Below are 14821 nucleotides of genomic sequence, written 5' to 3' on the forward strand. Positions count from 1 at the left end.
TCCTGCTTTCACCACAGGGGCTGGTGCTCGCAGACCTGGGCACCCCATTGTCCCCACGGGAGAGGTGACATCGGTAGTGGCGGGACTGAACCGGGGTGTCCCCACCCCCACGCAGCCCGGTGAAGGTGGGGGAGGGGAGGGAGGGGGGATGTTATAATTGGGATAATGAAGCTATTTTGGGATGGGGGAGGGATTTGGGGGGGGCTCTGTCATTAAAGGTCACCCGTGTCAGAACGAAGCCAGCGTGATCTCGTCCTTCGCCTCGGGGGAGGGGGGTGGGGACAGTGCCCGGGCGGGAAAAACCCACCGCGGTCTTATTTTTACCCGTTTTCCCCCCAAAACCCCTCCGCGGGTGGGAGAAATACCCCCCCCCCCCCCAAACACGGAGCCGCCCGCGTGTCCCGTCGCGCCCGGCAGGTGGCGCTGTCCGCGGGGAAGGGGGGGCGGTGCTGCGGCACGAGGGGCGTGGCGAGGGGCGGGGAAAGGGGCGGAGACCCTGCGTGTGACGTTGATGGAAAGGGGCGGGGCGTCCGGGAGTAAGCGCGCCGGCGGGTTCATTCATAAGGAGCGGGCGCGCTCGGCGGGGCGGCCCCGTGGGGAGCAGGTAAGGGGGTATTCCCCCCCACCCGCCCCGCCCGGGGAGGGGGGGGTGTCATTCCGAGCTTGGGGAGGGGGTCACTTCGCCTTAAAGAGTTATTTCCTGCGGGTTTGGGTTTGCTGCAATTTCGGGCTGTGGAAGGATGGGTGGGGGGGGTGATTTTTGGGGTGCAATAAAAAAAAAAAAAGGGGGGGGGAGGGTTTATTGCTTTGGGCTTATCGCTTAGCTGGGAGGGGGGGGGGGGAGGGGAGGGAGGAGAGGTTCACCTTGGTGCTGCCTGAAGTTGGAGACCCCCGGTGCTGGCTCCGGCTGCCGCAGAATGAATGTAGGTTAAAATAAAGGGTGGAAAAGGGGGGGTCTAAGTAGGTTACGGAAAACTCAGCAGCTGCTGCCTGGAAAAAAAAAAAAAAATATATAGGAACTATGTTGGGTTGGGGGTTTTTTTGGTTTGTTTCTCTTTTTCTATTTTTGCTGGAGCTGGAAAATCACAGGGCGCCCAGCCAAGTACCTGCATCAGCCGGGATGCTGCGGTGAGGGGCTGCACCCCTAAGCGGGGCTGGAGCGTGCCGTGGATTTGGGATTTGCGTGTCAGCGATGCCTCTGGGATCGTTTGACTTTAATATTGGATTTTTTGGCTACAGTTCAGTTGTTGCCACAGCAGAGCCCCAGCTCTTGTGGGGCCCGGAGGAATGCGATAATGCTGATTTTTGCTCCATCTGCCGGACAATCCCTCTCTTGTCCAAAGCTGCCTCCAAGAGCTGTTCCCCAAAGCATTCCCGAACAGTCGCTCCTTTTTTTCCCCCCCATTTATCTGCAGGAGCCATCGGCTGAAACCCTCTTCCCCCATGGGGAGGGGAAACCCTCGCTGGAATCCCGGGCGGCAGCCTTGGATTACGGGCTGTATCAAGGAGGGGGTGGGCTTGGAATAAAAGGCTTGTGTGATCTGGTGGGATTTAGGGGGGGTACTGAAGCCAAGTCGCCTTCCTCGCTGTGTTTGCATCGATGCACCAGCCAAGTAGGGTACAGGGCTGGTGGAGGTCGGGGTGTCCCCCAAAAGCAGTCGGTTCTGGCACTGGTGGGGTTATTCTTTTGGTTCTTCTGGTTCTTGTGGAGGGACAATGTTGGTTTTTGTTTTGCCCAGAAGCTTTGGGGTTTCTGTCCACCTTGCCCAGGCAGCCCACCATCACCGGCTGCGGGTTTGTGCCTGCATCTCCCTGAGCTGCCCCCAAAAATGGGTGCTGAGTCCTGGGGTGGCCATGACCAGGCAAAGCTCCGGTGACAACCAGGAGCTGACAACCCCTGGTCCTTGTACCTCCCACGTTCCCCATGGCAGACCTTGGTCATCTAAGGGATGTCCTTAATCCTTGGATTAAGCTTGGCCTCAGATGTGCTTTCCCTGGGGCCAACCCTCTTCCTGGTGGGGTTTCCATCTGTTTGTCTTGAAATGATGAGCCGGGATGCTCCGGCAACCTGGGATGCGTGGGCTGTACTGGCCCGTGGCGTCCCCTGGCCACAGTTCGTGGTCCCCCAGCCACGGTAGGACCTGCCCATCCCCTTCCAAGGCCATCGCGGCTCCGTCCCCAGCAGAGCAGCACCCCAAACATCTCAGGGTGTCCCTAAGGCGTTGCCTTTAGGCTTAAATACCACGGCCCCGAAAGACTAAAAATGTTTCATTTTAGGCTTAAATTTGAGTTTTATTAGTGCTGGTTTGCAGGGTGGAGCGCTTGAGTTGGTTTCGCCCTCCATCTGTGATTGAGGGGGCACATCCCGAGTCCTGGGGCGATCTGGGAGGTGTCCCCATGGGATGCCATCACCCTGGGAGGATGCTCAGCAGGGAGGTGGTACGTGGTGGGGCTCAGGCTGGGCTTAGCTCCCCCCAAAATCATGGTGTCCCAGCTCGACGCGGACAGTGCTAGTGAAGATGGGGCTTGGTGGCTCTTGGTTTAGGGGTGCAGCTCCCCAGGAGGGGAGAAGGGCTGGTTGGCTTCATGCTGGTGGGGTGCTCCCTCACTGGGAGCTACTGGGAGGAACTGGAGCACAGAGGATGCTCATTTTGGGCTGTGCCATCATACCCCAGCCCATGTCCTATAATTACCCAGCTCTGCCCTGCTCCTCCCCCCCCAGCATCTCCCCTCCCGAATTTAATTAACTGCATCTCAGACCATTGATGCCGGCTGCTAATTAGGAGAAACTCGTCAGGCAAAGGCTGTAACGAAGCTCTGGCGTGGCTGTCACGGGACCGTGACGACCGGGGAAGTTTCCATGCGGGTGGCGTAGGCTGGATCCGGGTTTGGGTTAGTATTTATTTTTTCCTCTCTTCCCCTGTGCTGTCAGCATTTATTTTCATTTTAACAATTAATTGCTGAGCCCGAAGAGGGGGGGATGAACCTGAGGGAAACACCTTTTTCTGTGTGTGTGATTTTTTTTTTTATTTATTTAAATATATTTATTTTTTTAGTGACTCATTTCCTTGTGACAGATGCATGAGGATTTCCTCCAGAGCAGGAAAAACCTTTATTTAGTGCTGTTTAACATCCTCTGCTCCTTCCCCTGCTCCTTGCACGGTTGGTCCTGACTCTGTTGCAGGGTTGGTCACTCTCTGATTCGGGATGGAGTTGGGATCTGCAAGGGAAGGAGGTGATGCCATAATGGGCATCCCATAAAACCTCTGACAACACTTTCTGGGGGATGGCGGAGGACCACTGCTGCAGGGATATTTTGGCAGATGCCTTGGAGCATCCCAATGGGGGGAACAGGGCTACCAAATAGCTTCTCCGCTGGGATGTTCCCTGGATGGTGACCCCGGTGCTCCCCCTTGGGCAGGTCTCCCCCCAGCGTTGAAGAGGAGCGGGATGCGCTGGTGGCTCGTCACCATCCTGGGGGTGAGTACGGCCCCATCCCCATCCCTCTGCATCTCTGCTTTTGGCTCCTCTGATGCTCAAACCTATCCCAAACCTATCCCAGCATCACCACCGCAATCTTGCACCCCAAAATGTTTCTCATCCCGAAACTTGCAGCCCCAGGGGATGCTCAGTTTAGCTCGAGGGCATTTTTTTCCCCCAAAAAAAATTCTTTCTCCTCCTTTTCTCTCCCTCCTCAAAGCTTCTTCCAGGGTAGGGTGTGATAGGGAATGTGGCTTCTCCCTCGCTGCTCCCCCCGGGGCCACTGTGTTGTCCCATGTCCCACATCTGCGAGATGCTGTTGGGGGCGCTGTGGGTACCCAGAGCCCTGGGGGGGACTTGGCCTGAACGAGGGTTGTGGTGGGTTTGCATCAGCTGTGGCGCATGCGATGGGTTTGCACCCATCATGTCACTGGTGATGCCTTTGCGTTGGCGGTGGTGCATGCAGTGGGACTACATCCACTGCATCACTTGTGACAGGACGGCATCCGCCATGGCGCACGTGGTGGGTTTGCATCCATCATGTTGCTGGTGACGATGGGTTTGCATCTGCCACGGTGCATGTGATGGGTTTGCGTCCATCATGCCACTGGTGATGGGATTGCATCTGCCCCAGCGCATGCACTGGGTTTGCATCTGTTGCAGTGCATGCAATGAGTTTGCCCCCATTGCGTCGCCGATGATGAGTTTGCATCCACCGCAGTGCACGTGATGGGTTTCCATCCATCACGTTGCTGGCGATGGGTTTGCATCCACCATGCGATGGGTTTGCATCCACCATGGTGCATGTAATGGGGCTGCATCCGTCACGTTACCTGTGATGGGTTTGCATCCGCTGTGGTGCATGCAATGGGTTTGCATCCCTTGCATCCCTTGTGACAGGATGGCATCCGCCGTGGCGCACGTGATGGGTTTGCATCCATCATGTTGCTGGTGATGATGGGATTGCGTCCGTCATGCCACTGGCGGTGGGATTGCGTCCATCATGGTGCATGCAATGAGTTTGCACCCATCGCGTCGCCGATGATGAGTTTGCGTCCACCGCAGTGCACGTGATGTGTTTCCATCCATCACGTTGCTGGCGATGGGTTTGCGTTGGCTGCGGTGCACGCGATGGGTTTGCATCCATCATGCGATGGGTTTGCATCCATCACGGTACATGTAATGGGGCTGCATCCATCACGTTACCTGTGATGGGTTTGCATCCGCCACAGTGCATGCAATGGGTTTGCATCCCTTGTGACAGGATGGCATCCGCCATGGCGCACGTGATAGATTTGCATCATCGTGTCACCTGTGATGGGTTTGCATCCACCACGGTGTACGTGACAGTTTTGCATCCATCATGTCGCTTGTGATGGGTTCACCTCTGCCGCGTTGCCCACGCCGGAGCCGCGTCACTGCCGGCACAGACCTCTCAGCAGCGGGAGAGCCGGAGCCGCCGGCGCTGAGCACCGCTCTCTGCTTCTCCCGCAGGTGCTGAGCGGACCCAGCACGGGGGCTGGGAGCTGCGCTGCCCGGGAGCACGGGACACCGGGATGCCCGCCCGGAGAGGAGCCCACCGGGGTAAGCCGTGCCCACCCACGGCACATCCACCCCGGAGGGATGGTGCAGGATTGGGCCATCGCTCACCCTCCTTTCCCTCCATGCAGGCGTGCGGCTCCGCACAGGGGCCGGTGGGGACATGCCGAGCTTGTCCCCCCGGCACCTTCTCACCGGGGGACGTATCCTGCTCCGCTCACACCCGCTGCCGGGCCAAGAACAGGGTCCTGGTGGCACTGGGGACGGCAGTGACCGACAGCCGCTGCGGAACCTGCCTGCCGGGGTGAGCCCAGCCGGGGGGGAGAGGGGGGGCGATGCTGCAAACCCCCAGCCCCAGTGCTGCTGGTGGGTCATATCCTGACCCTCCCCTCCCACCCCGCAGGTTTTACAGCCCTGAAGGGGAGAGGGACCCCCGGGGCCGGTGCCTGCCCTGCGCCACCGCTCCCCGCAGCACCCCGGGGTGCCCAGGTGGGTGCTCAGGGTGGACGTGTCACCCCAGTTCTCGTGGGTGCTTGAAAGAGCTCGTGCCAGCGTTCGCCCTGGGGACGCCACAGGATGTGTCCCCCTCAAGACTTGCGGGGGGGGGGGTGAGGTCCTGCGGGGGGATGTGGCAGCTGAGAACGTCTCCACTCGTGATGCGAGTGGCTTCTGCTTCCCTGGGGCCAAGCCTGCGGCGGGGCTCCTGGAAAAACGGGATTTAATCCCAACTAAACCTCTTTCCGAGGCTGATCCGGTGCTTCTCCCCCCTGTTTTCCCCCCCCCAGGCCGGCGGCGAACCCGCAGCCCCGAAACACCGGGCCGACTGGTGGGGACCAACGGGACACGGGTGACCCTGCTGGGTGAAGAAGAGGAGGAGGAGGCGGCAGCAGCGCAGGCGGCTGTGCTGACCATCGTCCCGGTCTTCTGCGCCATGGGGTTGTTGGGCATCTTGGTCTGCAACCTGCTGAAGAAGAAGGGTTACCACTGCACCGCCAGCAAGGACCCCCAGCCTGGGGGCACCGGTGAGCCCCGGTTTTGCCGTAGGCACCTCATGGTGATTCCGACATCCAGATCACCTCGCTCAGCCCATCCCCGTGCCTTCTGGTCATCATTGTCCCAGGGCATCTTGCTCGTCCTTGGGGGAGCTTTATCCCCCATCGCTGAGTTCCCCCCCCCTCCCTCCCCCCCAACTTCTGCTTCCAGCTCCCAGCTCCGTCTACCAGCTGGAGGACGCCAACGAGGACACCATCGGGGTGCTGGTGCGGTTGATCACTGAGAAGAGAGGTCAGGGGGGTTTCTGAGGAGGAGGGGGGGGAGGGGGGGTGACACGGGCCGGACCCCCGTGACCCCCCCTCCTCAGTGTCCCCCCACCCATAGAAAACGCCGCGGCGCTGGAGGAGCTGCTGAAGGAACATCATGGCCAACAGGCGGTGCCACCACCGGGCTGTGCCCCCCCAAATAAGTAAGAGCCCCTCCAAGGCTGCACTGAGGACCGCCCCTGGTGGTGGGACCAACCCCATGCTGATGGCATCTCCTCCCCCCCCCCCCCCCTTCCCAGGCTGCACCTCCTGCCTCAGTTTCCCCCCACCTGCCGGCACCAGCAGCACCTCCACACGGTGCAGGGTCCAGCCCCGTGCACCCGCTGCAGCCAGAAGAAGTGGCCCGAGGTGCTGCCAGCACTCAGTGCCACCAAGGTCCCCAAACCTGGGGGTCGCCCCGCTGAGGTCACCATCCTCTCTGTCGGCAGGTAAGCGGGGAAACCCCCCCGTGCGTGTCGCAGCCCCGCTCCAGGGTAGGGACAGGCTGATGGGATGTGAACCCAACCTACCCCCAACAGGTTTCGGGTGTCCCGGATCCCTGAGATGAGGAGCGAGGTGGGGGGCGAACCCCTCCGTGGTCCCCTCCCCGCCGGTAATGGGATGCGGCCCCCGTGGTTGAAAAGCACCGACGGTCCTCCCGAGGTGAGGAGGTGCGGAGGGAGGATGGCGGGGAGCTCCCTTTGGGGGGGGGGTGTCCTTCCTGGGGAAAAATGGGGCTTCAGGAGGCTGGAGCGTTAACTCTGAAACCTAATGAGGGCACCTCCAGCAGCCGGGAGGCTTAAAAAAACAAACAAACAAAAAAAACTTCAAAAATTGTGCCTGAAGGGGTTTTGGTGAGTCGTGTCCCCCTCCCCCTTTTCCTCCCGCCCACCACATTTAAGGTGCTATAGGGGGTTGTGGAGTGGGTGCTGCTGGGGGTGGGGGGGTGGGGGTGCTGCAGTTGTGTGGAGCTGGTGCCTAAACCACGACACACCCCTATACAACGCATACGCATACGCTTACGTGTACAGCCGTACGCCTATATATGCCCAAAAGGCTGTGGACATGCGCTTAGATATGTGTGTGCACCTACACACACCCCCCCTATAGCCACGCGTAAACTGGGCTACGCACACCTCACACACATCACATCTCTGCGTACACATGCACGCACACGGATGCAGTCACACACGCACTCAAACGCACCCCCGGAGCTCTGTAAGTGTGTATACAGTTGCACATACACACACAGATGTGCACACACGTAGCCCTTCACACGCCGCTGCACATCTACACACATATGCACGGACAAATGTGCGTAAATGCACATGCAACCCCCCCCCCCGCATGCACACACATATGTACGTGACACACGTATGCAGTCCTATACACGTGGGGCTCTATAAGTGCGCGTGCACACACAGATGTGCGCAGCACACCTGTTCACACACCGCTGCACATGCACACATACGCATGGATGAGCGTGTGCACATACAAACCCTCCTCTGCACACATAGACGTGTGCACGTGCACATATGTACATGCACACACACGTATGCAGTCACACATGCAGACACACACTTGCACATGGAACTTTATGTGTGCACACAGATGTGCACACGTGCATCTGCACACCACTGCACATGCGCACACATGCATGAACACGTGCATAAATGCAGATGCAAACCCCCTCTGCACAGATACATACACCTATGGACATGCAGACGCACGTATGCAATCCTACACACATGCAGACATGCATGTGGAGCTCTGTAAGTGTGCACACACACACACACAGATGTGCACACCACACCTGTTCACACACCGCTGCACATGCAAACATACGCATGGATGAGCGTGTGCACATACAAACCCTCCTCTGCACACAGAGACATGTGCACGTGCACATATGTACACGCACACACACACATGCAGTCATACATACATACACATACATGCACACACATGTGCGCAGTCCTACACGCACACAGACATGCATGTGGAGCTCTGTAAGTGTGCACACCACACCTGCTCACACGCATGCACGGATGAACACGGGCACGTGCAAGCCCACCTCTGCACATGCACACGTGTGCCCACGCACATATGTACATGCATGCACACGTATGCAGTCATGCATGCGTGCAAACCCGCCCACGCTTGCACACGGAGCTCTGTAAGCGTGTACACACGTGTGTGTGCACACACATGTGCACCCTCCCAGGCAACCCCCCACCACCACCACCCGGCGCTGGCTGCAGCACCCATGGGTGCCCACCAGGGGCCACCCCGGACACCGTGTCCCCTCCAGCTCCCTTCACCCCGGGCTGTCCCCAACCATTTGGGGACACCTTGACCCCGCTGAGCCAGTGGCCCAATCCTGCGGGGCCTCAGCATCCTTATGGGGGGGGTGGCTGGACCAGCCGCCTGGGGACACCCGGGGGTGTGGGGACAACCTGGGTGGCTGCCCTTAGCAGGAGGAGTTGTCCCCTCCAACATGGGATGTCCCCGGGTAGTGACAGCCACAGTAGACGTTGGCCCAGGGAGCGACACTGAGTGGCTCCTGCCATCTTGGGTGGCGCAAAGGGCCCAATTCAGCCTCACCCAGAGATGTGGTCCATCCCTTGTCCTCCACAGCTGGCACCTGGCCTGGGGGCTGCCTCAGGAGGACGGTGACCCCCACAAGAACCTCACGGGAGGGATGGAGGACATTGGAGGCCACGTGAAAGCCAGTCCCGCTTGGTGCCATGAAGCACTGGAGGTGGCAGCTCGGCTTCTGCTCCTGCCACCAAGGTGTCCACTGACAGCACGGCAAATCCAACGTCTTGCCCAGACGGTGAGAAGGATTCCCCCGTCCCTGAGGTCCAGTGGTGACCTGATGGAGAGCGTCTCCAGGAGCCGCGACATTGGAGCATGGCTCCATTGGAGGCACCACGCAAGAGAGGACGTCACACAGCCAGGTGCCATTCCACGGTCACCTTCTGGGTTTGTGGAATCGCTCCAGGAATGTCATGAGCTCTTGATTTCCCTCCACCACCGGGTGCCAGCACTCAACACCACAGGCTGGTGACAGTCTCTGGATCATGGGACAATTCCCACCTTACCAACAACCCAACTGGAGCGTGGCTTGCTCTGGCCAAAGCTGGTTTCCTGCATCCACATCTCCTCTATCCAAAGTCTCAATCAGCCCAGGAAAACGTGGCGGTGATGCTCCGCTCACCATGAAGGTCCAACATTCCACTTCCCGTAGGAGCTGTTTCTATAGGATGACGTTGGCTTGGCCATGTCACGGTCAAGTGAGATGACCCACCCAAGGTTGGGTTGGAGACCCTCAAGCTCCACCACCATCCTACAAATGGGTTTATGGTTGGGCCCATTCACTTCTCCACCACGTCACCGCGCCAAAAAAAAAAACAAACAACCACCAAACCCTCTCGGGCTCTTTTATTTATTTTTTTTTTTTTTGGAAACATTTTAATAGTTATCGAATGTTCTACATCTTACAGTAAATATCATACAGTTACAAACTCTTGGCTGAAATCTGTCAGGGAGATCACGACCTGATCTTCAGAACCAAAACGGGAACAGAAAACAAAACGGGAATAAAAAAAACCCAAAAACCAACAACAACAACAACAAAAAAAACAACCCCAAATTTACGCTTCAGCTGGACAAACCGAGGCTGTGGGGCTTCCCAGGGCGTCAGTTCAAGGCCATGTTCCCTACACACCTTGGAGACTTAGACTTGGAAGACACGGTTACTCTTGGGTTTAATTTTTTTTATTATTTATTTATTTATTTTTGCTGAAGAGGTCCAATAATATTTCAAAAACGCGCTGGCCTGGCGGTCAAAACGAATTTAAAAAAAAAAAAGAATAAAATTAATTACATAGAAAGAAAGGTGAAAACCCCACGCGGGTTTGCGCCGTGCTATGGGACTGGGAGGGTTCGGGTGCGATCCTCCACCCCGCTGGCTCCATTTCCCTTCCTCCCCGTGCTTCCCCGTGGATGCTCATCCTGCGAATCGCTCCCCAGCCGGCGGCCCCGATCCTGAACCCCCTTCGCCCCGGGGAAAAAACCCAACTCCGTTGTTTTTCTTTTTTTTTTTTTTTTCCCCCTACAAATAGCACAATTGAGCGTTTCGCACCGGGAATCGCTGCCGTTAAACCGCGTATTTTTTGCTATTCCTTCTTTGAAAACAACCCCGTAACGGGTTATTTTATCCCATTACCGAGGAAGCCGTAGACGCCACGGCGCAACACGCCGCAAAAACACCTTTTCCAAGCTTGCCTTCCTCCCAAACTCCTCAACAGGCTTTATTTTCCTTTTTTTTTTCCCCCGTGGGAACGCTAACACGCGACAGAGAAAATATCCGGAGCCTCCTCCTGCCGACAGCCCAGCGCTCGGGGCAAAGCGAAGGGAAGATGGGCAGAGGGTCTGCTGCGTTTCGGGGATGATAGATGCTCAGAGAGCCTGATAATATTGACAATTCCAAAAAAAAAAACCAAACCAAACAACCACACCACAAAACCCAAAATGTGGATTTATGGGTATCCAGCGGCTCTTATTGCTATTGTTGGCTGGTTGGGTTTTCCCAGTGAAAATAAACCCCCTAAATGTGGGGATTTCTCCCTCTAGGAAAGCAAGATGGGATTTCACACCCTCCGGCCGGGGACCGCATCATCCCGAATCCCCTGCGGGCATGCATCCGCCGGGATGCAGGAGGGGAGGGAGGGGATGGCAAAGAGGGACGTCTCTACGGGAAGGACCGCATTCAGCGGGATGGTTGGGGGAAAACCCGATACCCTGAAACGTCCGTCATTCAAACGAACCCCTTAAATAACACTTCGTGGAAATTACATCTTGAAACTGGGGGGTGAGGGGGGGTGGGGGGGAAAGCTGGTCTGGGTTATGAGGATTCATAAAACACAGGAGCGAATCCTCACCCGGAGCGTTCGGCCGCTTGGAGGCGTGATGGGGACAGGCTCCAAGGGGCTCACATGGCTTTGGGGGGCCACCACCGCTCTTAATATGCCCTTTCCCTGCCCTCCGCCCCCAAATCTTGCATTACAGCTCCTGTTTTAAAGCATAAATGACACAGCAGGGATGGGTTAATGGTCATAAGAGTGGTTTGAGAGTTATTTTTCCTTCCTCTTTAGCCGGAATTTTCATCTTGGAGACACTGTGCTGGTTTAACCCCTGGATGGTTTTAACCCCTCCTGCTCTTCCCCGTTAACTCCCGGTGGGATCCTTGGCCATGGGAAACCCTTTTCCTTAACTGATGTTGGCAAAGCTTTGTTGGAGTGAAATATTTGAGATGCTGGTGGCCCCCGTCAGTGTCGTCCCCCCTCAAAGGGAGTCCCCCACCAGGCTGTGACCTCCCCAAGACCTTCACTTAAGCCACCACCTGGCCAAGGAAAGGGCTTGGGATCATGGGCTTTCCTCCCATCCCTCTATCTATCTGAAAAGACATGTCCCTCCATGGGGAAGGGGACAGGGCTGCAGGTCTGATGGTTTCCTCTCTGGCTGGTATGAACTGGGGGGGGGCATAAGGCCCACATCCCCACGTGGTGGCAAGGAGTATCTCCCCACCACCATGGCCCCATGAGGCCACCTCGGGGAGGAGCTACCCAAGGCTGCAGCCATGTGGTGGCCCTGGAGCCATGCAGAGGTCCAAGCCTCAACCCAAGACCGGCTGCCAAACGTGCTCACCAAAGCCTCTCGCCCAACAGACGGCAAATATTTCACCTCTTCACATCCTGGTTGAGTTAATGAGTACTTCTGCCTGGGTATAATGGGATGAGGAGCATCAAATCCGTTACTGATCCAAACGAAGTAATTAAAACTAAACCATCTCATGTCAGATCTCATTAGAGGTAACACTGGGTGACCCTCCATGCTCAGCTCCTGGAGCCTTCTACCTCACCTCTAGTGGAGAAAGCCTTGCATCTCCTTCCTAGCCACGGGCCAAAATTTTAGCAGTTGTTTCTAATGCGGTTACGGGTGAAGGGTGCCCAGGCCAGTGGTAGGACGGTATCTGCTGGTGAAGGTCTCCTGGGAAAGGTCCTCCTCTGCAGAGCATGGGCTGTGCTACTGAAGTTTGTTGGACCCTACAAGTCCTAGTGCCACTATATTGGCTAGAGCTTAACTCTATTCTCTGTGTTTTCATGCTCATAGACATCTCCTGATACGTAACGTGATGTCAACAGTGACACCAAAAGAGGGTATTTGAGAGGTCTTCAGTTCCTGTGATCTATTGGTTTGGGTTTTTTTGGCCCAGGTTTAACCATAGCGTGCTACAAACAGTGGAACAACGATGTAGTGTTGTTATTTCCAAATGTCCCGTTGCTTTTTACGTGCTAAACCTTGGCTTCGCCAAGCAAAATGGGGCAACCCTCTGGTTATTTACTACTTTTTTTTTTTTTCCTTCTCTTTTCCTTTTATACCAACTCAGAGTGCAACCCAAAGTACTACACGGGAGAAATCCACCTTCCCCACCCCACGGCACTGGTGTCCAGTCTTGACCCACTTTGTTCCCCTTGAGGTTGGGAAGGTCAACCAGTGCTTTGCTAGATTTCCTTTAAAACCAGCAGAACCAACCAAACATACAGAAGTGCTGGTGCCAACACCCAACCTGACAAACCACCTGGGACCAATCAGCGGTAGAAAAAGTCCTCTTGGGTCCTTAAGCTTTTGCTAAGCTTTTTTTTTTTTTTTTTTCTCTTCTGAAAGACCCTCCAGTATGACCTCTACACCACTGTGTCCTGGTCAGGGTGACCCTCTAGAGTCGTTCCTCACTGCCCTCACCTCCATCTGGAGATGTGATCCAGGCATGACCAAAGCAGAGCAATCAACAGACATCTGGGTGTTGACTCAACGACACACATGGGTTGGAAACCCATGCCAAGCAGCGCCAGGAGGGATTCCAATCCATGCATCTCCTGAATCTGACCTCTTTAAAGGCTCTGGATTTGGCCCGCTGTGATGACCTCAGAGCCCAGGAGACGTGAGAGTTGCAAACGTCTCCGTGTGAATGCAACTCTTTTGGCACGCTTGAGGGAAAAATCAAAACCCAATGATGTTTTTTCTCTTAGGAAAAAAAGAAGAAGAAGAACCACGTGTCTATGCTGGGTTTAGGGATAAGGATTTTAAAATAACTCAAACTGGCCACAAGCGTTGGCTGCAAATACGAACACTCTCATTGCTGCCGTCGAAACAACTTATTGCTCTACTTGGACACCCCGAGGTGGGACGTCACCAGCTGCGGTCAGCTTCATGTCCTCACGCCCTGGGGTAAGCCAACCCCCCAGAAACAACCCCAAAACCCACAGCCTCTGCATGCCCATTGTCTCCCAGTCTGGTCCACGTCAACTGTGGATCATCTTCCTTGCTCTCACCTTATCTCAGGTGCCTTCCATGAAGAAGGCGACATGTTTATTGCTATTGCTTCCTCTTCCCCCTGCTTCTCCATGCTCACCAAGCGGAGCAGCTGGACATCATCCCCCTCTCCAGCCTTTCTCTGTGGTTCCAGGATTTGTGCCTGGATGAACGTTTCAACTCAGTCTCCGAGCCCAGCTGTAACCCAAAGAACAGTCCACCACCTCAATCACCATGGAGGCACTGTGGTTTGGTCTCAGCCCTGCTGATGGTGTGGGTGCAAGGTGAAGCCACCTGACTTCCCCCCCTCGCCCTGCCTACAAGACTCTTCATCGACCAGCCACCCTCTTTCCCCACATCACCAGACCCTGGAGAAGTTCTTCAGACCAACCTTTGAACCTGGAGAAGCTCTTCAGACCAACCCCTGGACCTGGAGAAGTTCTTCAGACCAAACCCTTAGACTTGGAGAAGTTCTTCAGACCAACCCCTGGACCTGGAGAAGTTCTTCAGACCAAACCCTTGGACCTGGAGAAGCTCTTCAGACCAACTCCTAGAGCTGGAGAAGCTCTTCAGACCAAACCCTTGGACATCTCCTTGCTTCCTTCACCAGCTGCCTAGCACATCTCTGCCCGCAAACGGTTGCATGCAAGGAAGGAGCTGCCTTCTCCCTCGCACAGCCCCAGGACGTGGCTGATGGGGAGCATGTTGTTTTTCCCCGAGAGGTGCAAGACGCTACCAGGGCACGCGTCTCTCCGCTGCTCTCTTCCCATCACGCAAGATCCGTTTGCCCAGTTGGAAAAAGCAGACCAAAGACCCGATAGTGACCAGTCCTCCTACTTCCTAAGACAAGTGTGTTACGTCGCTAATTATATTTATAGTCTCTTACTCCTATGAAAGAAGGGATGAGTTCAGAATTTCACTGCAGATAATGCATTTATAATCTATCACGACAGCTATCTGGAAGACACCAATTTTCTTGTAATATGTTATGGAAGATTAAATAATTTATATTATTCAACTAAAAATACCCAAACCAAATCGGAATAAGCCTGCCTACCAGCGCTGTGCTTTTCACATAGTACCCTGAACATCAACCACTCTTACTAGCCAAAGAAAACCTAGGCTCT

At 55.8% G+C, this 14821-nt stretch overlaps 1 protein-coding gene across 1 annotated transcript; it reads left to right on the forward strand.

The window, feature by feature from the left end:
• Positions 1-511: 511 nt before the first annotated feature.
• RELT (RELT TNF receptor) lies at positions 512-8993 on the forward strand (the record flags this gene model as incomplete). The annotated part of the gene is made up of 12 exons (XM_082497743.1): positions 512-604; positions 1416-1544; positions 3355-3480; positions 4975-5064; positions 5151-5323; positions 5423-5508; positions 5805-6041; positions 6223-6303; positions 6397-6481; positions 6578-6766; positions 6857-6980; positions 8955-8993. 12 exons carry the CDS (start codon positions 512-514, stop codon positions 8991-8993), a joined length of 1452 nt encoding a protein of 483 aa, XP_082353869.1.
• Between the last annotated feature and the right edge of the window lie 5828 nt (positions 8994-14821).

Source organism: Vanellus vanellus (assembly GCF_965231255.1).
Source record: "Vanellus vanellus genome assembly, chromosome: 1".
Lineage (NCBI taxonomy): Eukaryota > Metazoa > Chordata > Aves > Charadriiformes > Charadriidae > Vanellus > Vanellus vanellus.